We start from the raw sequence: 23,983 nt of genomic DNA, 5'->3' as shown, positions 1-23,983 counted from the left end.
CTTCTGAGGTCAGTGTTTCCCTCAAGGCTGTTCCTGTTTTTTTTGTGGCCTTTTCCCCCTACGTTGTTATGTTTTTTAAAAAGTAGTTAATGTACGTACACATCATCAGTAAGCAAAACAATGTTCCAAGTTTTTTTGATGAAGTATGAGAAGCAAAAGCCTTCTGCGGTTCTAGCTATAATTTATGTTTAATAAGGTTGAGAGTGGCTCTGTATGCTAGAACTCTTAACCTGCTCGGCTGCCATCACCCCAGATTTTCCCACAGTGCCCAGGAGACAGGATTCCCACAGGCCACTCTGAGGCTGACCTTATTTGGCAGAGAGGGAGTCCCAGAAGCCCCAGGAATTTAAGACTGCGCAGACGGGGCCTAGCACAAGGCAGTGGCAGTGGGGCATAAGTGGATGAGGCTCCGCCTTGCCCAGCCCACCTCGCAGTTCAGTATTTGTTTTTATACGGTAGCCCTGTGGCCTTGGGCCAAAACATGTAATGAGAAGTTCCCGTGCACCAGGTGCTGTTCTGAGTTCTTTGGGTGTATTAGTCATTTAATCCTCACACATTCTAAGAGGCAGACAGATACTCTCCCCATGTTAGAGGTGAGGAAGCAGAGAGCTCACGTAATTTCTCAAGGCCATAAGTGGCAAGGCCAGGATACAAAGCTAGATGGTTTGATTTAGAGCCCACGCTCTTAATCTCCACTATACTGCCTCCTGACAATGTGGGCTTTCTCACTCCCTCTCCTATTCTCTCTTCCTCTCTCTCTTTCTCCCTCATTGGTCTCTACTTCCCCTCTGGCCCTCTGCAGAGCAGCTTGAGTGGTCATAAAGTACAGATTTTACCATGTCAGTCCCCTTAGGATAAAAGCCAAAGGCCCTACCCTGTGTGCTCTCCCTGTCATCCTGGGCCACTCTCCTGTTTGCTGGCTGCTGTGGTCTTCCAGATGCTCTGTGCCCTCTCCTGCCTTGAGCAGGCCCTCTCCTTGCCTGTCTTTGCACATGCTGTTCCTCCATTTGGACAGCTTCTTACCATCTCTCCCCGTCCCTACCCCACCCCCTTTCTAGGTAACTGAACATCCCTTGAACTTAAGTCAAATGTCTCTCCATGGAGAAACCTCATCTACTGTCAGAACATATCAAACCCCCATGCGATACCGTTTCCTAGTTTGCCATAACTTTTCTTAATGATAAGTAGCATGATAAACCATGATGATTTATTTGTGGGATTATTTGATTCATATGTACCTTTAACCCTAGACTCTCTAAGTTCCTTGGGTTAAGGAGTTTCTTTGTCTTGTTAACAACATATTTCAAGCACATCTATTTATAATGGGTGCTCAATAAATATTTGGAGAATAAATGAATGTATGTTGAGCACACATATCTACAGTGAAATTCCCATAGCTGCTCTCAGCCACTGAAGCTCTGTCAGCACCGGAATTTACAGCATTTACAGTGTCAATAGCCATTGTTTTATTTAAGGGTGGAGAAGAGAGGCCGTAAGGCACAGGCTGCTGGGCAGATGTTCAGGGTGGTGACTGGGGCCTGTGCACAAGGCCCACCCACATAGATCTGCACATCCACAGGATAACTCTGCCTGTGAACAGGGAAAGAACACTCCTCTGTTGCCCACTTTCTCAGGACATGGTCAGTCCTACTGCAGGGGAACAAATGGGGCTCTGTGACCCACAAACATCCTTCAGCCTCACAGAGCTGGAAGAATTCTCCCACACATTGTCTGTTTAGTCACCAATTTCTACTAATCCTTTAAGACAGACCGTAAAGGTTACCTTCTCTGAGAAGCCCTTCTTCAGGACTGGTATTCAGGACTCTTAGTTGAAAGCACCAGAAAGCAAATTCCAAAGAGATTGTTAAAATAGAAAATTTATTGGCAGGATGTCAAGTTACCCCATGTAACTTTGGGACATTCGAGGGCAGTTGGACTTCAGGAGCTCAAACACAACTTGGAATTACTCTATCTTTCTCTCTCTCTCTCTCTTTTTAATGTTCATTTATTTATTTTGAGAGAGAGAGTGTGAGAGTGGGGAGGGGCAGAGAGAGAGGGAGAGAATCCCAAGCAGGCTCCACACTGTCAGCACAGAGCCCAACATGGGGCTTGAACCCGCAAACTGTGAGATCATGACCTGAGCCAAAATCAAGAGTCGGTCACTCAACCGACTGAGCCACTCAGGTGCTCTTTTTTTTTTTTTTTTTTCAACTCTTTTTAATGTTTAGTTTTGAGAGAGAGTGTGAGCAAGGGAGGGATAGAGAGGGGGACAGAGGATCTGAAGTGGGCTCTGCACTGACAGCAGCAAACCGGATGCAGGGCTTGAACTCATGAACTGTGAGATCATGACCTCAGCTGAAGTTGGAGGCTCAACTTACTGAGCCACCCAAGTGCCCCATATCTCTTTCTTGGCATGATGGTATCATTCTGTCAATCCTACTTCTTCCACAAAGTAGGAAACATGGCTGTCAGCAACCCTGATTTCATACATCTTACAGCTTCACTACCGGAGAGGAAATGCTTGTTGTTCCCTTATTTCAGTTCAAAAAATCCTGGAGAAGAATCTTGGCCAATCAGTAATGGCCAGGGCAGCAGTGTCGCATGCCACAGATAGGGCCTTTAGGGGCCCAGAGTTAGGTTTCCAGAGACAGGGCCAAGTGTTCACAGCTGTAAGGTGGCGAATGAGGTGTTTCTTTCAGTGTGGTGCCTGGTACCTGGCACGTTGTTCAGGCATAATCTTTGTGATTCCTTATCATGTGTGGAGGCCTGGCAGGGGGAGGATCAACAAGGGGAAGCTTGGCTGAGAAGCTGTATCAATTGAGTGTAAGAGGGACTCCCCACTTAGAGCATAAGCTTAGATATCACCAATATTTACACTTCTGTAGTAAGTGAACTGATTTTCAGCTTAGCACATAGCCAACCAGATAATAATTTTTCCTAGTTTTATTGTGCCAGCGTGGCCAAGAGACTACATTTTAGCCAATGGGATGTAAATAGACTGTGTGCATCTTATTGGAAGTGTCTTCAGAGGCAGTAGAGTGCCCTTCTCTACCTCTCTGTGGACTGGAATGTAGACATGACGGCTGGCATTGGAGCAGCTGTCTTGTACATTGAAGAGGAAACTGATGATGGCAGAGTAACAATATTTAAGGAACATGAAGTTAGCATACCACAAAGGTCTATGTGCGAGAGAAATTAACTCTTTAAGCCACTGTTTTTTGGCTTTTGGTTTCTCACAGCCAAACATAATACTGCGTCACTCCTATGCAGGAGAGGAGCAAAAGTTTCTGTTAACAATAGCAGTAGTAGGGCCCATAGGTAACCTCCCAGTCCCTGCCACCTGCAAATCTATCAGCAACAGTTCCTGTCTGTGTCCCCATTTCAGTTGTCTGGGGAATGTTGGTTCCTGCCTTTCCTGCCCCCACTTTCTTCCCAGTATGTTTTCCCATAGCACATTTCCCGCTCTCTCTGCCCACCCTAAAGGAAGAATCTGGGTCCACGTGACACTGCTTCTACTGGTCAGGCCCCTCTCCACACTCTTTTCCTCTGCCACCATTCTCAAGTGGCTCCTTCTTTGGCCCAAAAGAGGGTATATTTGACATGGACCACAGGCTGGGGGCTGGGGAGGGGGGGATTTCTGGATGCTGTGTGTTTTCATGGGCCATTGTATAGGTCCATGTGTGCTGTGTGTGACTGGAGTTGTGTCCAATGCCAACATATTTAAGTCAGAATGGATGGTGACCAAAAGAACAGAGCAGGGTCTGGAAGTCATCTTCCTGTGGGTGACCAGGGTACAGGGGGACACTCAAAGGCTTGGGGCAGCTATTTTTAACTGTTATAGAACTAGGTCAATATTTTAATAAGTAGCTCAGATATATTGTGTATACTACCTAAATATCAGCCATGGTGGTATCAGCCTGTGTGTGAGTGTGTGTGTGTGTGTGTGAGTGTGTGTGTGTGTGTGTGTGTAAGACTTGGGGTACTGGTACAGCCCAAGGAGAAGGCTCTGAGGGGTGTAGGACTCTCCCAAAGTCATATCCTCAGGCAGTGGTAGATGGTACACACGTCCCTTAAGTTCTTGACCTTAGTGACAAGCAGGCTGGGGCAGATAAGTGCACTGGGGACAGGGGCTGACCTCCACAAGAGGGCCAAAGATACTTGGGACCTCTGGTGGGGACATATGACAGCATTGAGGAGCATTAGAGTGATGGAGAAGACATTAGATTCAGAGTAGGGAGGTCAGGGCAAAATCCCCGCACATACACTCACCCACCACTGCCACCACCCACCTCACCAAAGTCGTCAAAGATACTGGCCCATTTGGTTGAGTTGGGCTGGATCTTTTATTTCATGTTATATCCTCCACTCTCACCACTCTTCTCTAGCCTGAAGCTTCTTGGCTTAAGAGGCTGCTATGGGGTCAGCATTTGCCATCCTTCACAATCTGGATGTCCTGTTTGGTTTTCCTAGGATCAAAGGAGACAAAGATGAGGCCATCTCCTCAGGGACTGGAGCATACCCTTCAGGGACCCTGCCTGGCCCCATCTATCTCTGCTGAGATATCTCTCCCCCATCCCCCACCCAGTGCAGGTGCAGGGCAGGTCCTAGGGGTCCCTGGACACATCCCTTTATAGGTTTTCCTTCTTGTACACCCTCCCCCAGGAGATCTGAGCTTCCTGGGATTTTGTCTACTACTGTATACTGATGGCTGCTGAATCTGTCTCCAGCCCTGACTCTGTCTTGAACTCTAGCCATACCTCCACCAGGCTGCCCCAGAGGCTCAACTGTCCACAGACCTCATTGCCCCACAAACCGCCTTGATCCCCACTGCCTCCCATCTAAGGACATTGTTCTGCTGCTCTCTTGCCCCTCTGTCCAGAGCGCTATAGCTTCTGAAGACTATCTTCCATGATCCTGCTTAGCTCTGGCCCAGCTCAAGGGTTTTGGGGTCTTTTTAAGTTTATTTATTTTAAGAGAGAGTGGGGAGTGAGTGCGAGTGGGGAGAAGCAGAGAGAGAGGGCGAGAGAGAATCCCAAGCAGGCTCTGCACCAGCAGAGCAGAGCCCAATGCAGGGCCCAATCCCACAAACTATAAGATCATGACCTGAGCCAAAATCAAGAGTTGGATGTTTAACCAACTGAGCTACCCAGGCACCCCTCAAGGGTTTTATTAATGAAGAAAGGAGACAAATAGGTGATCAGACATACCAAGGTCATATTCAGGCCCTTCTCACCTCTCAAGACTCATTTCTTGCCTCTTCCCACTCTCCTTTAAGCTTTATACTCCAGTGTATCCAATTTCTTATATTTTCTCAAATACAAACTTTCCTTTCCCTTCTAGATCTTTCCAAACCCAATTCACTACTGGGAATTGCCTTTCCTTGTTCCTTCTTTTTCCAAGCTAATTTCAACTTATCTTTCAGAACTGAGCTGGGAAGTTGTCCCTGCCCTTGTCCTTGCCCTGCACTCACAGTACCCTGGGTGCCCCCACCTGAGCCTTGAGGATTCTATACCACACAGTTGGCTAACCATTAGCGTGGCTTCCCCCTTGGGCTGACCATATGCCCCAGAAGACCAGGGATGCTGTCTAGCTTATGCCCTGGTATATCCCCAGTGCCTAGCATGTAGTAGGTGCTCAATAAATGATTGTTGGCTGGAGGAATAAATGAAGTCAGTCAGGGACAGAACAAGGGAAGGGACCCAAGGTTTCTGCAACGCCCTCCCCAACCCCCTGCCAGCTGAGGTTTTGTGCTCAGAGCCGTGTGCCTTCTTTGAAACACACTCGTGCTTGTTCTACTGGGGGCAGTGTCAGAGGAGTCAGGCCAAGGTGTGTGAAGGAAAAGGCAAGTCAAGTCTTGCTCCTTTCAGACCTGCATGCACCAGTCATGGGGCAAGCTGAGGGGAAGGTGTGCGGTGGACTTACAGCCGAGTCAAGCAGAGCTGGCATTCACTGTCATATGTAACCCCATCAGTGCCACAGACCGGGATGGATGTCTGGGAACAGATTGGAGATTCCGCCATGTGCTCACAGATGGGCTGTGGAAGAGAGGAAGGGAAGGAGGGCACTCAAGGATTCAGAGGCAGTGAGGAGGGACCCAGGGACTCTGCTTGGAGTCATGGGCTCCAGGGGAGAGCCAGATTCAAGATGGCCCCACTGTTGGTCCAGGGAGCATGAAACTAACCGCCCACAGCCCCTTGGCACTTTGCTTATGTGTGCGTGTATGACTAAGTGTGTGTCTGTGTCTGCTGAGCCCAAGTCTGTTGGCAACCATGCGTTTGTCTGTGTCTGTATGTGAGGAGTGAGTTTATGCCTTCAAGCTCCTGGGGATGGGTTCCCACTCTTCAGAGGGCCTAACTAGAACCTCTGCTGCTGGTCCCAGTGAGGACCCCAGGAGACAGAACAATCCAGCAGTCCCAGGGGGCTCCTCCTCACTGAGGGCCCCCCAACTCACTCTGGCCTACATGACCCATCAGACCCCTGGTGTGGGAAGGCTGGAAAAATGAGACAGGGCTTAGGATGGGAGCGTGGGACAGGACAGGGTGACAGAGGCAGTGCCGTGCAACAGTGATGAGATCTGGAGCCTGAGTTCTGCACTGATTAACTGTGTAAATTTGACTGAGCCGTTTCTACTCTTTAGGCCTTAGTTTTCCTCATCTGCAAAAACTGTAAATAAATATAGTATTCTTCTCATATAGGGTTAATTGAAATAATGTGTGTAAAGTACTTGGTTCCTTGGCACAATAATAAGCCTGGGTTCTGATGGGCTGACAGTGTGAACTTGCTGAGGCTGCTGGATGGGAAGGTGGCTTTGAGCCTCCTTGTTCACCTACGTGAAGGGTGGGTTGGGGGATCTCAAGGAGGCCCGCACCACTGCCTTGGGATCCCTGGGGACATCAGACCCAGGGCCAAGGTAGAATCAGTGTTCAGAGACAATTTGGTGTCTGTCCCCTGCAGTGAAGAGATGGATGATGGAGTGTGATTGGGGAGGTTGGTCACACCAGGGGGCCAAGGGGCCAGGGGGACTCTGGCCTGAACCCTACAGCCTGCGCCATCTGCACTACACAAAGCAGAGAGTGCACTCAGTCCTGCTGAGCCTGGGCAGGGGATCTCACTGCTGGCAGGGACGTTGGAGACCAGGTTGGGGCAGATCTCTCGAGGTCCTTGAAGGCAAGTTTGGGACCTTGGCAAAGGGGCTGGGCCAGCTCAGCCTGGAAGGGCTAACCTGGGGAGCATGCAGGCTCAGGAGGCCATGCTGGCCACCTCGGAGCCATCTTGAGTTGTCTGAGCAAGAGTATAAAGAAGAAAAATGGTGGTTGCCTAGCATGGATACGGAAGCGAGGCCAGAACAGCAGCCCTGGAGCCAAAACTACAAGCGGCTGCCTTACCATTCTTGAGAAAGTGAACTTTCCCTCCACGGACACTGGCACTTCTGAAAGGCAAAAATGCAAGAGTTAGGTGATAATGGCTCTAGGCAGGAGGTCTGGGGTCTGGGGACTGCTTCAGGAGACCTGTTCCAGCCACTACCCAGTCTGCAGTTCGCAAGGAAAAGTACTGAGTCACCAGACAGTGGGGCTCCCAGAAAGCTGATGTGACCTTGGGTTGCTAGCACAGAGACAGGAAATCTAGAGTTAGGGAGGTGATGCTCCGACCTGTTCCTTATTAGTCAGATCCCACTAGGATTGTTAAATCCCATATAATAATAAAAATAGTTCAGTTACTATGTACTAGGCATCAAGAATACATGATCTTAATTAACTAGTCTTCACATCTCTATCACTATTATGCAACAAGGAGGAAAGGAGGCTGTGGTAGATGCTGTGGTCTGCTACCCAGATCCCACCTGCAGGACTAAGGTGCTCATTTCCTCAGCTGCCAGGAGTATTGGCCACTCCTGGCAAGTCCCTTGCTAGGAATTACCCTCAGAGAACAGAGCTGCCTCACCCGTGTTTACATCCCCAACCCAGGAATAGCCCACATCCAATGACAGGCTGGTGTTGTACAATGGCCGGAACCCCTCATCTCTATTCAAAACAATGTGGAGGAGCCACCCCATCTCGAAAGCTCCCTGTAAGATTGTCGGGGGCCTCTGTTGCATAGCATCACAACTTTCCTCATCCCTCATGGGTGTACCCCCATGAGCACGCCCCAAGACACAGCATGCCTGTCTAAGTCTGCTTCCTAGGGAACTTGCCCAAGCTAGGGAAGAGGCTCAGAAGGTAAAGCAACACAGATTGTTGAGGGCAGAGCTGGGATTGCACACAGGTCTGTCACTTCCCAGCCTGTTCTTGTCTCATACACGGTTGTGCCACCCAACCCTCCATGGTCTAGGTGCACTGCTTGCACACGAACAAACTGATATGACTGGAGAACATGACAGGTGCAAGGGGGAACGGAGCCATATCTAATGCCATAGGTGGAAGGTAAGGTGTCTACATAAATTGGAGAAGGGCAGGATGCTTCCTGAAGTCTCTGAAGGGCTGTCCTGGGGCCAAGGGAGAGACAAGCTCTTCTCAACCTCACAGTGCAGAACCCATTTGTGCAAGGAAACAGCAGGGAGGCAGGTTTGAGTTTCAGAATTTTCTCTCAGTGGAAACATACCTCAGTGAAGGATGCTGTTTCCAGAAGTGGAGAGTTCTCCATCACTGGAAGTGTGCCCAGCACTGTGGTTTTAGCTTTCCCTGAGGCTGCCGTTTTAAGAGATTTCCAAGGTAGAGAGGGAGAAGGAAAGTGAGACGGAGTGACCGCTGATGTGCTGTTTAAGCATGGTGTTGGGGCAGCAAGATGCAAACCCAGCCTTGTCACCACAGTGCTCAAACCCTCCGTGATTATAAAACTAGAAATGAGAAGTTATCCAAATGTCCTTCAATAGCAGAATGGATAAACTATGATACACAATACAGTGGGATACAACTCAGCAGTAAAACAAGAAAACAACTGATACATGCGACAACATAGCTCAATCTCAAAACACGCTGAGCGGAAGAAGCTAGACACAAAACTATATACTATATGGAAGGGGCACCTTGAGCCAAGGCGAAGGGCAGCCCGGGGATAAATACAACTTTTAAAAAAAATTTTTTTTTTTTTTTGCATTTATTTATTTTTGAGAGACAGAGACTGTGAGCAGGGGAGGGGCAGAGAGAGAGGGAGACACAGATTCATAAGCAGGCTGCAGGCTCCGAGCTGTCAGCACAGAGCTGGACGTGGGGCTTGAACCCATGAACCATGAGATCATGACCTGAGCCGATGTCGGACACTTAACCGACTGAGCCACCCAGGCGCCCCAATAAATACAACTTTCTATGTGACTTTCTAGAACAGGCCAAACTAATTTATCGTGGAGGAAAAAAAACAGCAGTTGCCTCTGAAAGTAGGGTGGGGGAAGGGATTGACCAGCATGAGGGAAATTTCTGGGGTGCTGGAAATATTTTGTTTTGGTTTGTTTTAATTTTTATTTTAAGTGGGTTCCACACCCAACCTGGGGCTTGAACTCATGACCCTGAGATCAACATATGCTCTATCAATTGAACCAGCCAGATGCCCCAGAAATGTTTTGTATCTTGATAGGGGTTTGGGTTACACAGGTACATGCATTGTCAGAACTCATTGAGTGATAAAATTTGTTTGTTTCATGGTCCATAACTGTTAGGGGATGAAAAAGCATTAAAAATATATAAAGGCCTTCCATGGCTCCCTGCCAGGATCACTAAGCTCCTTCATCTTATGTTGAGGGCCCTGCGTGAGACCTCACAAACTCCCTCCTGGACTCACTTCCTAGTACACCTCTCCATGTTCCTATGCCCCAGCTATTCCTTGCTGCCCATTCTTCCAGGACAGGCTCTGCTTTGGCTTATGCTGTGTCCCTCTACCTGAGATGTTCTTATCACCCTTCTACTGATTCTACCTTCGTTTCAAGGCTCAGACGCTACTTCCCTGGGAAGCCTTCCCTCATGTCTCCCAGAGTTCCCTGGGCAGACCTGGATTAAGGCTTCTGTTTTTGTCCATTTGGGCTGCTATAACAAAAATACCACAAAGTGGGTGTCTTCTAAACAACAAACATTTATATCTCACAGTTCTGGAGGCTGGGAAGTCTAAGGTCACAGAACTGGCAGATTTGGTGTCTGGCAAGGGCCCTCTTCTTGGTTCATAGCTGGCGCCTACTTACCGTGTCCCCACATGGTAGAAGGGGTGAGGGAGCTCTCCGGGGTCTCTTTTGGAGGGCACTAATCCCATTCATGAGGGCTGTACCCTCAGGATCTAGTCATCTCACGAGAGTCCCACCTCCCAAATAGCATCACCTTGGTAGTTAGGATTTCAACATATAAATTTTGGGGGCCACAAATATTCAGACCACAAATAGTAGCTTCTATCATGACAGTCCTGCCTCCCTATGACCTGAGCTCCTTGGGGCTCCTATGGTTCTGCCCCCATGTGTCAATGCCCCGCCACATAGTGGGTGTTCAGGAATTGGAAGTTACACTGACTCTCAGGCTGCCCTGGACTCCCATCCTCATTCAGCCCAGGCAGGAATCTGAAAGGACACAAGGATTCTCTTCAGGGCAGGCCTCCTCAGTGTTCCTAACAGGAGAACTTCTCAGAGAATGGCTGCCAGGTTGGGAGTAAGCAGGCTATGCTGGGCCAGAGCCCCCAGACCCATTCTCTGTTGCCCCAGCCCCTAGGCATATGTCCCCAGCGAGGGGAATGGGTGTGGGACTGGCCATGAGGTTGGTGGCCTTCCAGGAGGGTCCTAAGAAATCTCCCTGCTTCCGTCTTTAGTCTATTCTCAACACAGCAACTGGAGTGATTCTTTTAACACAACTCTGCTCGAAACCCTTCGGGGCCTCCTGTTTCTCTCAGAGGGAAAGCCACGTTCTCACATTGGCCTTCAAGGCCTTACCCAGTATAGTTCCCCGTTGCCTCTATCATCTCCTTCCTTGCTGCTCTGCACCCTGCCTCTCATTCCTTTCCAGCCACAATGGCCTCCTTACCGTACCTCAAACACTCCAGGCGTGCTCCTACCTCAGGGCCTTTGCAGTGCCTGTTCCCTCTGTCTGGGACCTCTTCTCCCAGATATCCACATGGCTCAACCCCTTGCCAGCTTCCAGCCTTGCTCTTAGAACGCCCCTGATTTAACATTGCAGCCCCCTCCCTCACGCTGCCCAATATGTTTTCTTTATCCTTTATCGCCTTCTAACATTGCACCTATCTTGTTTATTGTCTATTCCCCTCCATCCTACCCCACTGGATTTCTGTTCCATCAGGGCAGTTCTCTTTCTGTGTGCTCACTGATATGTCTTAAGGGCCCAGGACAATGCCTGATACACAGCAGGTGTGAGACCTCAGAGGGGCTCCAGGGCCTGAGGAGACCCCACTCCAGCTGGATGTGTCTAGCCTGGGACAAGGGCTCCCCTGGGCTCACACAGCTGCGGTCTGTCCCACAAGCACAGCCTGTCACAGCAGATAGGAGCTCAGAGGACCCAAGCCAAGATTCCTTCAGCACCCACCACCTTGCAGCCAGAAGACTTACCTGCCTCTCCTGAAATAGGCCTGCTTCCTGCTGCCTCCCCAATGTCTCACCAAGTAGTTGCTCAGAGAAACTTTGAACCAGGACAACTTCCTACGCTATAGCTGGAGAAACAGAGGCCCTAAGAGAGGAGGGATTTTTGCAATTCTGGGGCCAGAGTCAGGATTTGAACCCAGGTTTCTTCTAGCCCAGGACTTTTCCCACCACAGTAGAGGTACAGAAAGAGGATATATGCAGAAAATTGAGGCCTCACAGGTGCTCCAGGTCCTGTCTCTGCCCCCACAAGCTCATCTACCATTACCAAGCCACAGAGAATCCAGGCTCTGTCCACTCACCCCTGTCCACAATGAGGAGGGCGGCCATGGCCAGGGCAACCACCCACAGGCGGACAGCCATGCTGATCCTGGACTGACTGGTCCAGGCTGGCTGGGGCCTGAGCCAGGGGGATGATCGGAGACTATTTATAGGGCTGATCCCCACCCTTATCCGGGGCCAGATGGAGAGGCAGGAGCGTCATCCAGAGAATATCTGCACCCTGACATCAGAGATGTTGAACCTGTGGTGGCCTGGAGCTGTGCCTGTGTGGCTGGCAGATTTCCAGAGTGAAGGAAAGTTTGGACAACCTACAAAGCTAACAGCAGTCTGAGGGCTGGAGTGAGAGGGAGAGGGAAATTGAAGTAGAAAGACAGAAACCGAGTCAGAGAGAGAGAGGGAGAAGGACAGACAGGCAGATCAGAAGGACACATAAAAAGAAAAGCAGCCACTGAAAGGTGAAGAGGCAGAGAAGAGGGGCTGGAGCCTTGGGTTCCTTTGCTGGTGTTGCACTAACCAACTTTGTGATCTCAGAAAAGACACTTTCATTAACTGGGACTGAGTTTACCCATGCACAAAATGAGGATGGCAGTTCTGACTCTGTCTCCCTCCTGGGGCTGCTGTGAAGAGGGGAGTGGGGACAGCAGATGGGAAAACATTTTTGCAGAGGATGAAGTGGGGTGTAAATAGAAATAGAGATGTTCTTGGGGCGCCTGGGTGGCTCAGTCGGTTGGGCGTCCGACTTTGGCTCAGGTCACGACCTCATGGTTGGTGAGTTCGAGCCCTGCGTCCGCCTCTGTGCTGACACAGAGCCTGGAGCCTGCTTCGGATTCTGTGTCTCCCTCTCTCTCCACCCCTCCCTGGCTTGTACTCTGTTTCTCTCTCAAAAATAAAAGTTAAAATAAATTTAAAAAAAGGTTCTTTTTATTTCTTTCCTCTCCCTCCCCCACCATGACACAGTGGGGGCGGGGGGGGGGGGGAAGCAAAATAAAACATAAAGAAGATACACTCATGCCTTTCATGTATTATATTCCATTTGCAGTTTAATGGGTTAAACCCATGGTTTAATGGGTTTTAATGGGTTAAAACAGACAAGATTCTTTTCAAGAAAAATCAGTATCTAAAACTCCCCCATACTTATACAATATACATGAATGAGATGTTTGGTTATCTGCTTTCAAAGAATTTCTGATTTACAGAACAGAATAATGAAATGTTATTACATATTCACTTTTTTTTTTTTAATTTTTTTTTCAACGTTTATTTATTTTTGGGACAGAGAGAGACAGAGCATGAACGGGGGAGGGGCAGAGAGAGAGGGAGACACAGAATCGGAAACAGGCTCCAGGCTCCGAGCCATCAGCCCAGAGCCCGACGCGGGGCTCGAACTCACGGACCGCGAGATCGTGACCTGGCTGAAGTCGGACGCTTAACCGACTGCGCCACCCAGGCGCCCCATATATTCACTTTTCTAATTAATTTAGATCTGTGATTTTTAGCTCCATCGACAGATTCAATTTCCCTGGGAAGAATTTAAAACTAAAGATGCTGAGCCTCTTTCCAAAATGAATCAAAGTTTCAATGTTTTTTAAAATATTCTTTTTATTTTGAAACATTTCAAGCTTACAGATAAGTTGTAAGAAAGTTACATGACTCAATGGGAAGGATTCTTCTTCAAGAATAGCCCCTTTGGGGACTCCAGGCAGCCAGAGAGTCACCCCTGCAGACTGATAAGAGGTCCCAGATCTGCAGCCACGCCCAGCCTCAGGTCGGTGACTCAGCTTCAAGATCTTCCTGCCCCTCCTCAGGAAGCTCCCAGGCTCACAGGTGCCTCTAAGCCAGGTGGTATCTACCCTTCCATTGTGTAACCAGGCAGAGCAAATATTTAAGGATGATTTCCTGTCCTAAGGCAAGAACATCTCATTAGTGGGGAGGGGAGGTAACTTTAAGGTCACCTAGGTCTTGTCTACCATCCTCCACTCAGACCTTCCTACAGCAGCCCTGCCAGGAAGTCATTCATCCTCTAGGGAAGAGGAGCTCACTACCTACCAGCTTCATCATTGCATGGCTTGGAACTAAGTCCTTCCTCACACAAAAGGTCTGTTTCCCTGAAACTCCTTGGGGGAGTCCCAGCTCTGTCTCTAAGCCTCCTGCACCTACATGAACCCCAGTGAGCACCTCCAGGCTAAGCAGGTCCAGCCCCTTGCAGGCCCCCATCCTTCCACATGATGAAGCTCTTGAGCCTGTCTGCATTGCCTATCTGGTCCCCAGGTCTGTCTGCCAGTGATCCAGGTTAGAGTGAGAAGGGGACAGAGGGAAACAAAGGAGTTTGTCACCTCCCTTGTTTTTGGAACTTAGACCTTTATCAATATGGCAGGGAGGTCTGCTGCTGGTTCTAGCTGCTTCAAGGGACCAAGCGGCTTGAATTCTGCATCCTTTAAAGTTCAGAGTAAAATCAAGGGCAGCCTGATGCCCACCTACCATCCTCCCTGCCCAAAGTCTCTTTCCTCGGTCAAACACCTCTTGGATTCACTATAGTGATAAACTTCAAATCTGTCCTCCCACCCAAATATGAACCTGACCCCTATATCCAACCGCTATTGGACAGCACCCCTATGGATGTCAAGGTATCCAAGTAAACCTCATTCATTAATCCAGAATTCATCCATTCACTCAACAAGAGTTTAATAAGCAGCTAAGCTCCATGCTGAGTGTTTGGACACAGCAGAGAGTTAAGTCAGACACAATTCCTGCCCTCAAGCAGCTTGTCATGAGGCAGATAGGTGACTGGTACCAGAGCTTTATTGTTGCCAGTGAAGTAAATCTCACACATGAGATATGCTCAGTGCCTCTGGAGGATCCAAGACTGGCCTATCCATATGGGAAGTCAGATAAGGCCAAGGGGTGAGTGGGTGGGGCAGGTTGTAACAGAGTGGAACAGTGTTGCAGATAGGAAACGGAATGTGTGAGGGCCCTGAGGCAGGAAGAAGCTTGGCACATCCAGGAAACAGAGAGGTCAATGCAGCTAAGGTGAGGTTAGTGAGTGGAGAGAGGCACCTGATGAGTCTGAAATGGTCAGGGAGATCAGATCACTGCTTCTCACCCCGTATCCCCCTCCAGCAGTGGGGTCCTGAAGCTGACTCTGTGGCCTTGTTTGCCTTCCCACTGGGTCTATAGGTGCTGCTTCCTAAGTAGCTGTTGATCATATAAGCGAGAAGGAATGAGTCCTGCAGAGATTTGGGGGGAAGAGTCTGCCCAGAGGAGGAGCTGCAGGAAGAGGCCCTGGGACAGGAGCAAGTTTGGTATGCTAAGGAAGTAAATACCAAGGAATGCATTATGGCTAGAGTAGAAAGAACATGGAAATGAGTGGCAGGAGGAGAGGGCCAGCTCACCCTCAGGTCCCAGCCCAGACCAAACTGTTGGGTGAACTTGAGGGTATCCCTTCCTCCTTTTGGGCTTGTGCATGTGCTCCCATCTGGGAAATGAGCCTGCTGATCACCAGCCTGACTCCCAGGGCAGCTATAAGGACCCTGAAGAGGAGAGGTGAGATGTGTGCAGACACTATGATGCCAAGCTTGAGTGCAGATTCCTAGAAGTGGAGCAGAAGCGAAGCGCTAAAAGCCCTATAAGCTGTACTTACACTACACAAGTGCTGGGATCAATACAATAAAGACAGAGATGCCCTGAGACTGGGCTCTGGCAGAGGAGTTGGTGGTTCCTCCATCTCTTCCCCAGGTCAGAGTGAGGGCTGGGACGTGTGCACTGGCCGAGCCCACACCTCTCAGCCTCGCCCAGCAGCCTTCCTGCTCACTGCTAAGTATTGGACTGATGCCAGAGAATACAGCCTCTCCTCAATGACGACAATGCAGGATCCATTAGGTCTGAATTACCAGCCCTGCTGATGGGTGGAGGAAACAATGTCCTTGTTTGGTTTAAGGTGGATAAACTGAACTCAAGCAGGTCTTGGGCCTGCCAGATGGCACGGCCAACATGGCCAGCCTGCCCCTGGACCATCTTTCCTGGCCCCTCATCCCACATCCTGCTCCACTTTCCTCCAACCTCAAGTGCCCTCACTTGCCCATCTACCTGCATTAAGCACCCCAGGTGTGGGCACTCTCCCCCAGGAGGCCTGGTCTGGACACAGCCAGCTCCACGCCCTGTCCTGTCCTGGGATCCTGAGCCATCTGACTCCATGTCCCAGGTCTGGCCACCTCCCATGCTGCCTGGTCCAAACTTCAGGGCCTCCACATGATGGCAGAAAGAAGGATAGGGCACCCCTCTACTCCTTTAAAGGGAGATTTCATCTATTTGCTTGGGATCTGACTCCAAGGAGGACTCAATGATGGCAATAGACTGAAGTCATACCTCCATGAGGACACCTGCCCTACCATTCAACACACCCTTATTGAGTACCTATTGTCAGGCACAAGTCATTGTTCCAGGTCCTGGGACCATAGAAATGAGGGATAAATGGATGTCTATGTTCAAGGAGCTTGCATTTCACAAGTAGTGGGGAGGTGGAATGGACACATGGGCACTGAACATTTATAACTTTATAAAGATATTTCTAAAATGCTGTGGTCAGGGCAGTGATGGAAATGGTGATAGAGATATCCCATGGACCTCTCACTAAATGTGTCTAAAAGTAAGTTTACTATCTCCTCTCTACCCAGAGATACCCCACCTCTCAGTGCCCCCATCCAGGTGGACAACACTACTATCATCTAGGTGCCCTTGGCAGACATGGGCATCCCCCATGAATGCGCCCTTCTTCATTCTTACTGATTTCATCTCCTTCTCCTCTTTCATATCTATCACCTCTTCTACATTTCCACTGCCATTGCTCTAGTTTGGCCTCTGTGACCTCTTGGCTTCATTGTCTCCCTGCTTCTGGTCTCACCTCCTCTAACTCGTCCTCCATACTTCTTCCAGAGCAATCTTTCTGAGATGCAGAAATGACCACATGATCCATCTGCTTAATATTATTCAATTATTATTAGTCTATTCAATTAAAATTATTTAATCTCAATTGACTTGAGGATGAAATCAAATTCATTGGCATGGCATGCACATTTTTCCATGACTGGGCCTTTGCTGACCTCTCTAACTTCATCTCTGGCCACTTAGCCCTGAACTCCATCAGACAGAACCACCCACCATGCTCTTATTCCTCCAAGCCTTTGCTCATGTGGTGCCTCTGCCCGGCATGCCCCTCTACCACCTCCCTTGGGCTCTCTTCTGGGGCACTCAGCCCTCCCCAGTTTGGGCTCCTCACCTGTACAGAAATCTATCCCAGCAACACGCGTAATGTCCCACGGCCTTTTCTTGCTTATGAGACTATGCTCTATATTTCCTTACAGAGAGGAATGGGTAGACATCCGGTTTACCTCATATCCCCAGTACTCTGTGCAGGGCCTGACACAAGTGTGTTGAGTCTACGACTACATCCAGAACTGAATGCAGCTTCAGCACAGCAAGGAGTCCAGTTCCAGGTTCTTTCACCTGGGCTCAAGGGCTTCAGAGTGTTCTGAGAACCAGGCTGGGCTCCAGTTGGCCCAGTGGGTCCAGCCACTGACCACTCTATGCTGTGTTCTTATGGGAACAGAGGTGGCACTCTATTCCAAGGATCACATTGTTCTAGTTCTTGGTCCACCTGTTGGGGCCCCAAAGAACTCAGCATCTCCTCCAAGATCTAGATGTGGTGCTTTATTCCAAAATCTGTCCCAAGTCCTTCCGTAGGACTCACAGATAGCAACTTCACACCTGCCTTCTCTCTCAGTGTGTGGAATTCTGGCTTGATTATCATTGAGATCATAAGAGACCTGGTGATTTCAGGCCGTGTGCCATTCAAGAACTTCCATTCACAGACATAGCTCAGAAGTCAAGTCTTCTGAGCTTACCTGTGAAAGAACTTAGGACAAAGTCTCATGAGACCTTCTTCTTGCTTCTTCCCCAGAGCTCTGATGGTCTTTAGAAAGAAGACTTTAGGTTCTTATGTCCAGGTGCAATGTCACACCCCCCACCCCCCAGACCACTGTTAATTCTGATAGGGTCCATGAGTCAGGAGTTGATACCAAGAAGCACTGGCAGGGAAGTCAGGATAAGTGAGGCAAGGGGGGAGGAGAACTAATAGTGCGTATTACTGAGGTTATGGTTGTGGGAAACCAGGCCTCAGTCCCAGCAGGGACGGATGGGACACTTTGTGGATCCCATTTCAGTTATCCTCACTAAGGGGTGAGGGAGCTGGAGTATATATGTACCAACTCCTATCAGCCACTGATTGAGAATGCTGGAGGGAGGTCCTTAACTCCCTGGCTCTAAGCAGCTGCCTCTCTCAGGTCTCAGAGCACACAAAGAAAGCCCCCAGCCAAAGAATTGCAGGTGTTGTGGACGGAAATGCAGGTGTGCACAGGAACAGTGAGTGCCAAGAGATGTGGGTGGAGCACTGACAGAGTACACACTGTATAGTTCCACGTACATGAAGTTCTACAACAGGCAGGGCTTATTTATAGCGACGGAATCAGATCAGTGGCTGCTGGTAAGGTAACGTGTAGGGAGGATTTCCTGGGAAGGGCAGAAGGAACTTCCTGGAGTGATGGAAATATTCTCTATAGCATTTAAAGTGATGATTACACTGATGTACACAATTGTCAAAATTCATGAGTTAGACACTTAATATCTGTGCATTTTGTAGTATATAAATTCTATCTTTAAAAGACCTCAATTGAGGGGCTCCTGGGTGGCTCAGTCAGTTAAGCGTCTGACTTCGCCTCAGGTCATGATCTCAGGGTTCGTGAGTTCGAGCCCCGCGTCGGGCTCTGGGCTGACAGCTGAGAGCCTGGAAACCACTTCGGATTCTGAGTCTCCCTCTCTCTCTGCCCCTCCCCTCACCTCTCAAAAATAAACAAACAGTAAAAAACAAAACAAAACCTTAACTGAAACAGACCCATAAGTACAGAGAACAAACTGATGGCTACCAGAAGGAAGAGGTGTGAGGGGATGGACAAAATGGATGAAGCAGAGTGGGAGATACAGGCTCTCAGTTCTGGAATGAATAAATCACGTGGGCAAAAGGTATAGCATAGAGGGGCACCTGGCTGGCTCAGTTGGTGGAGCGTAGAACTCTTGATCTCAGGGCTGTGAGCTCGAGCCCCATGTGGGGTGTGGAAATTACTTAAAAATCAAAAATCTTGGGGCGCCTGTGTGGCTCAGGTAGGTTGAGCATCCAACTCTTGATTTCAGCTCAATGTCATGGTCTTGCAGTTTGTGAGATCAAGCCCTGCATCCGGCTCTGTGCTGACAGCATGGGGCCTGCTTGGGATTCTGTATCCTTCTCTCTCTGCCCCTACTCTGACCATTCTTTCTCTCTCTCTCTCTCTCTCTCTCTCTCAAATAAATAAATAAACATTAAAAAATATTTTAAAAATAAAAAACCTTTAACTACAACAAAACTAAATAAAGGTATATCATAGGGAATATAGTCTATCATATTGTAATAGCACAGGGTGACAGATGGTGACTACACTTGTGAGCATAGTGTAATGTACAGAGTTTTGGAATCACTATGTTGCACACCTGAAAATAATGTAACACTGTGTCAACTATACTTCAATAAAATAAAAAAAAAAAATAAAGCTACGTTGTGATAGTACTACACACTCACTAAGATGGCTAAAACATAAAAAAACAGGCAGCATCAAGTATCGGCAAAGATTTGAAGCAAGTGGAATTCTTTAAAAACAAAACAAAACAAAACAAAACAAAACAAAACAAAACAAAACAAGACAAGACAAGACAAGACAAAACAACACCCCAAAGAAATCAACCGGAATTATGCCTCAATTTTTAACCGCTACCACCAGGTGGCAGTGGTGCCCGATTCCTAAGCATTCAGCTGTAAAGTTTGTGTGATGACTAAGATTTGTGAATCATTCCATTTGTGAATGTTCTTGAAAGCATTGTTTTGTGGGCATGTATTTTTAATTTCAATCAATAGTATCGCGCTGGAGGTCTCTGTGTTCCTTACTCCCCCGCCCCCAACGTTCAGCACCATGTTTTAAGGATCTATTTACATTGTTGTGTGTATAGCTGGTTCATTGCGCCTCACTGCACCCAGCACTCCAACCATCACAAACAACTTTGTGATACAATACCCTCTTACATGTCTCTTCACGCACCTGTGCAAGAATTTCTATAATTGCATAGGCGTGAGTCGGATCCTTCTCATCTCTACTCATAATATTTATTTATTTGTATCTTTTTATCTCCTACTTAGGAAATTCCCCCAAAATTCTTTGTGTTAAAGCAGCTTAATCTGAGCAACATCCTAAACTTCTAAATTAGGGAACATATTTGCTGTGAGGCATTTTATTTCTGTAGCTCCTTGCAAAACATGTCCCCTTGTTTGTGATGTGATTTAAGCTTACAAAATACTATTGTTGACTAAGATTTGGACCATCACATTGATGATCATGGATTTTCTTCTACTAAATAGACTTTCCCCAATTCTTTATGGTAAAAGAGTTGAATTTAAGCAACATCTTAAGTTAAAAAAAATTTTTTTTAATGTTTATTTATTTTTGACAGAGAATGAGCGGAGTAGGGGCAGAGAGAGAGGGAGACACAGAATTGGAAGCAGGCTCCAGGCTCTGAGCTGTCAGCACACAGCCCCATGCGGGGCTCAAACTCACAGACTGTGAGATCATGACCTGAGCCGAAGTTGGACGCTCAACCGACTGAACCATCCAGGCGCCCCACAACATCCTAAATTTTAAATTAAAGGTGACATTTCAGAATAACATTTAAGGCAAGTTTTCTCAACAGTGGCACTATTTTGGCCTTCTAATTCTTTTTTTCTTTAATGTTTATTGATTTATTTTGAAAGAGAGAGAGCATGCAAGTGGGGGAGGAGCAGAGAGAGAGGGAGAGAGAGAATCCCAAGCAGGCTCCATGCCCAGCACAGAGCCCGCTGTGGGGCTTGATTCCACCATCCTGAAATCATGACCTGAGCCAAAATCAAGAGTTGGGTGCTCAACTGACTGAGCAACAGAGGCGCCCCTTGAGCTTCTAATTCTTTGTTATAGGGGCTGTCCTGTGCCATGGAGGATGTTTAGCACCATCCCTGGTTGCTACCCACTAGATGCCAGTAGCACTTCTCCCCAGTTCTAACAACCAAAAGTGTCTGCAGACACTGGCAAATGTCCATCTAGTTGAGAACCACTGTTTTAAGGTAAGTGAACTCTGGGATTCACATGAGGCCTTTTTCTAGGTTCTTCCTTTCTTTTCTTCAGTTTATTTCAGCCCTAATCTCAGGGACCTACTTGCTGTATGTGATCCCCCCCCCCCCTTTTTTTACATTTACTAATTTTTGAGAGACAGAGAGAGACAGAGCACGAGTGAGGGAGGGACACAGAAGGAGACACAGAATTCGAAGCAGGCTCCAGGCTCCGAGCTGTCAGCACAGAGCCCAATGCAGGGCTTGAACTCACAAACCGTGAGATCGTGACCTGAGCTGAAGTCAGACGCTTAACCAACTGAGCCACCCAGGTGCACTTTATGTGATCCCTTTTAAATTCCCCCCACCCCTTGCTTTCTGGCTGCACTAAAGCTCTTCCTGGAGATACTTACTGGAGCCCTTAGCCTCTTAGGGGACTGAGCTCCAAGCAGTCCTCTGAGTTCTATTTTCTCTAGGTTTCCTGGCCTCCCCCTCAGCCGCTACAATGCATCAGAGCAGGAAGAGGAGGACCCCTCCCTGGGTTATCCAGAAGAGGAAGGAGAGCCCCACAGTGGCTTATAAGACCTTAAAAGACTGATGACTCAGTCTGAAAGGGGGACAGATAAGGTAGTCTCTCTTTTCAGCTCTCATATCCTCTTCTCATAAGGAGCTATTCTCTCTCTAGATCTCTTATGTAACTTAATTTTAATCTACAATCCTTGGGTGAAAATGCAGAGTGACAACTGTCTGCTACATTCCTCAGCACACCAGCCCTGCAAGATCCTTCTGAGGAAATTTCCTGTGGTCATGTAAGGGAGGGTAATGCTGCCTCCTGGATCCCTCTCTTAGATACTGGCAATGACCATTTGTTTATTAACGGCTTTGAGAAGCTTTTCAGATGTCTATTTTTAATCCAGCATTTCCCAGATTGACTACAGAACTTCCCACTCTCCCTCATCATTTAATAAATATATATTAACACTCCTCAGAACTAGTGTTCCAAGGAACACAGTTTGGGAAATGTTGTCCTAGCTATTAACAACCTACATCTTTTATAAGTTGCCTTCAAAAGCCATTAATGTGTTCATTCATTTATTGAAAACTGTTGGGTATCCACTATGCGAGGTGTTAGGGCTGCAAAGATTACTTGTGCTAGCAATCACCAGGCTAGCAAGGGGACAGATGAGTCAGTCAGAAGATATGTCGGGGTGCCTGGGTGACTCAGTTGGTTGAATGACCGATTTCATGGTTCGTGAGTTCTAATCAGCTCACTGCTGTCTGCGTGGAGCCCGCTTCGGATCATCTGTCTCCCTCTTTCTCTGCCCCTCCCCTGCTCGTGCTCTCTTTCTCAAAAATAAATAAATGTTAAAAAAAAAAAAAAGGAAAAGAAAAGATATGTTAAGGTTTGAGTCAGATGTTGGGGAGAAGATGAAACCCTGTGATTAATTCTGACACTGGAGTTCTGATAATCTTCACAGATCAAATAATACCTTACGAAGCCTAGAATACAAGACTGGGTCCCTTACATCCTCACAATGTTAGGAGCTGGTTAGAAAGACAGAATCTTAGGCTGCACCTTAGAGTTACCAAGTCAGAACTTGGGCTTTAACAAGACCCCCAGGTACTTTACTTTTATACTTTGCTGTTTGAGAAGCACGGCCTTAAAATGAGCACATGTTCTGATAAGAATGCAAACAGAACCCAAATGTATTATACTGAGTGATCTCTTGGCCAAAGGCTGGCATAGCAGTCTCCAGGCCAGGCCAGACAGACGGACTAGGAAGGGAAGACTGGTACATCCAACAACTGTCCTCTCTTCTCTCCTTGTCCTCACCTAGCAATGACTGATTCAGTAGGTTAAGCTGCAGTTATGTATGTCATCAGGGAGCAAGAACACATAATGAGGCCGTGCCTGTGGTCCTTCCTGCTTAGATGTCTCCCACGGCTGGGTAGACTTAATGGCTACGGTTGGAAAGAAGGGAATGAGCAGGGTTCAGAGGGGGAAGGGGCATTTCCCAGAGACATCATCTCTGCTCTGGACTAGGCAAATAGCCAGCTGCACAGCCCAGTCCTCAGGGCTCTGTATGGAGAGCTTTTAGCTTCTTCCTCTTGATCCCCAACACTGGTAGATGGAGGAGGTACAGTGAGGATTTATGGCAGCCTGACCCATCAGGAAGCAAAGATGTTCCGAGTGAGTGCACCAGGAAGCTGAACAAGTCCAGTTTTAGGTTCTCATCCACCCTCCACTCCCCGGCTTTTTTATTTTTAATTTTTTTTTTTTCCAACGTTTATTTTTATTTTTGGGACAGAGAGAGACAGAGCATGAACGGGGGAGGGGCAGAGAGAGAGGGAGACACAGAATCGGAAACAGGCTCCAGGCTCTGAGCCATCAGCCCAGAGCCTGACGCGGGGCTCGAACTCACGGACCGCGAGATCGTGACCTGGCTGAAGTCGGACGCTTAACCGACTGCGCCACCCAGGCGCCCCTCCCCGGCTTTTTTAAAAGTTTATTTTTATTTATTTTGAGAGAGCTATATATAGAGAGAGCAAGTGGGGGAGGGACAGAGAGAGGGAGACAGAATACCAAGCAGTCTCATGCACTGTCAGCACAGAGCCCACTGTGGGGCTCGAACTCACAAACCGTGAGATTATGACCTGAGCCGAAATTAAGTCAGATGTTTAACCAACTGAGCCACCCAGGCGTGCACACCCCTCCCCTCCCCCCTTTTTTCTTTTGATTCTCTTCTCCTCTTAACAGGTCGTGCCCTTGTCTGGGCCTGGCCCTGGGCACTGGCGGCATGAGATCTGCAGGCAGACTAGGGTGAGGACCTTGCGGAATGCTCTCTCCACTGGCTTGGCTTCTGATGGGGGACCGTGGCTAGCCTGGGTGGGGGGGTCACCAAGAGGAGGGAAACTGAAAACCACAACCTCAG

The 23,983-nt window shown here is 48.3% G+C and overlaps 1 protein-coding gene and 1 long non-coding RNA gene across 4 annotated transcripts in view; one reads left to right on the top strand and one right to left on the bottom strand.

The window, feature by feature from the left end:
• Positions 1-4,324: 4,324 nt before the first annotated feature.
• Positions 4,325-11,967, bottom strand: SPINK4 (serine peptidase inhibitor Kazal type 4). 3 transcript variants are annotated; one of them, XM_045469844.1, is made up of 4 exons: positions 11,860-11,967; positions 7,386-7,429; positions 5,923-6,035; positions 4,325-4,466 (listed from the first exon to the last, which is right to left on the bottom strand). In XM_045469844.1, the coding sequence occupies exons 1-4, from the start codon at positions 11,918-11,920 to the stop codon at positions 4,421-4,423; spliced, it is 264 nt and encodes an 87-aa protein (XP_045325800.1). In that variant the 5' UTR covers positions 11,921-11,967; the 3' UTR covers positions 4,325-4,420. The 3 variants fall into 3 exon arrangements, with proteins under 3 accessions (XP_045325800.1, XP_045325801.1, XP_045325799.1); XM_045469845.1 differs by lacking the exon at positions 5,923-6,035 and adding an exon at positions 8,599-8,684 and having other exon boundaries at positions 11,860-11,950; XM_045469843.1 differs by lacking the exon at positions 4,325-4,466 and adding an exon at positions 8,599-8,684 and having other exon boundaries at positions 5,922-6,035; positions 11,860-11,950.
• A 1,528-nt stretch (positions 11,968-13,495) lies between these two features.
• Positions 13,496-23,983, top strand: part of LOC123593159 — a 40,474-nt gene continuing 29,986 nt past the window's right edge. The window contains exons 1-2 of the long non-coding RNA XR_006710156.1: positions 13,496-13,604; positions 20,920-21,065. This is a non-coding gene — a long non-coding RNA (uncharacterized LOC123593159). The remainder of the gene's footprint in view (positions 13,605-20,919; positions 21,066-23,983) is intronic.

Source organism: Leopardus geoffroyi, chromosome D4, assembly GCF_018350155.1.
Source record: "Leopardus geoffroyi isolate Oge1 chromosome D4, O.geoffroyi_Oge1_pat1.0, whole genome shotgun sequence".
NCBI lineage: Eukaryota > Metazoa > Chordata > Mammalia > Carnivora > Felidae > Leopardus > Leopardus geoffroyi.
The sequence above is the reverse complement of the archived record's forward strand: the minus strand, read 5'-3'. Positions and strand labels throughout refer to the sequence as shown.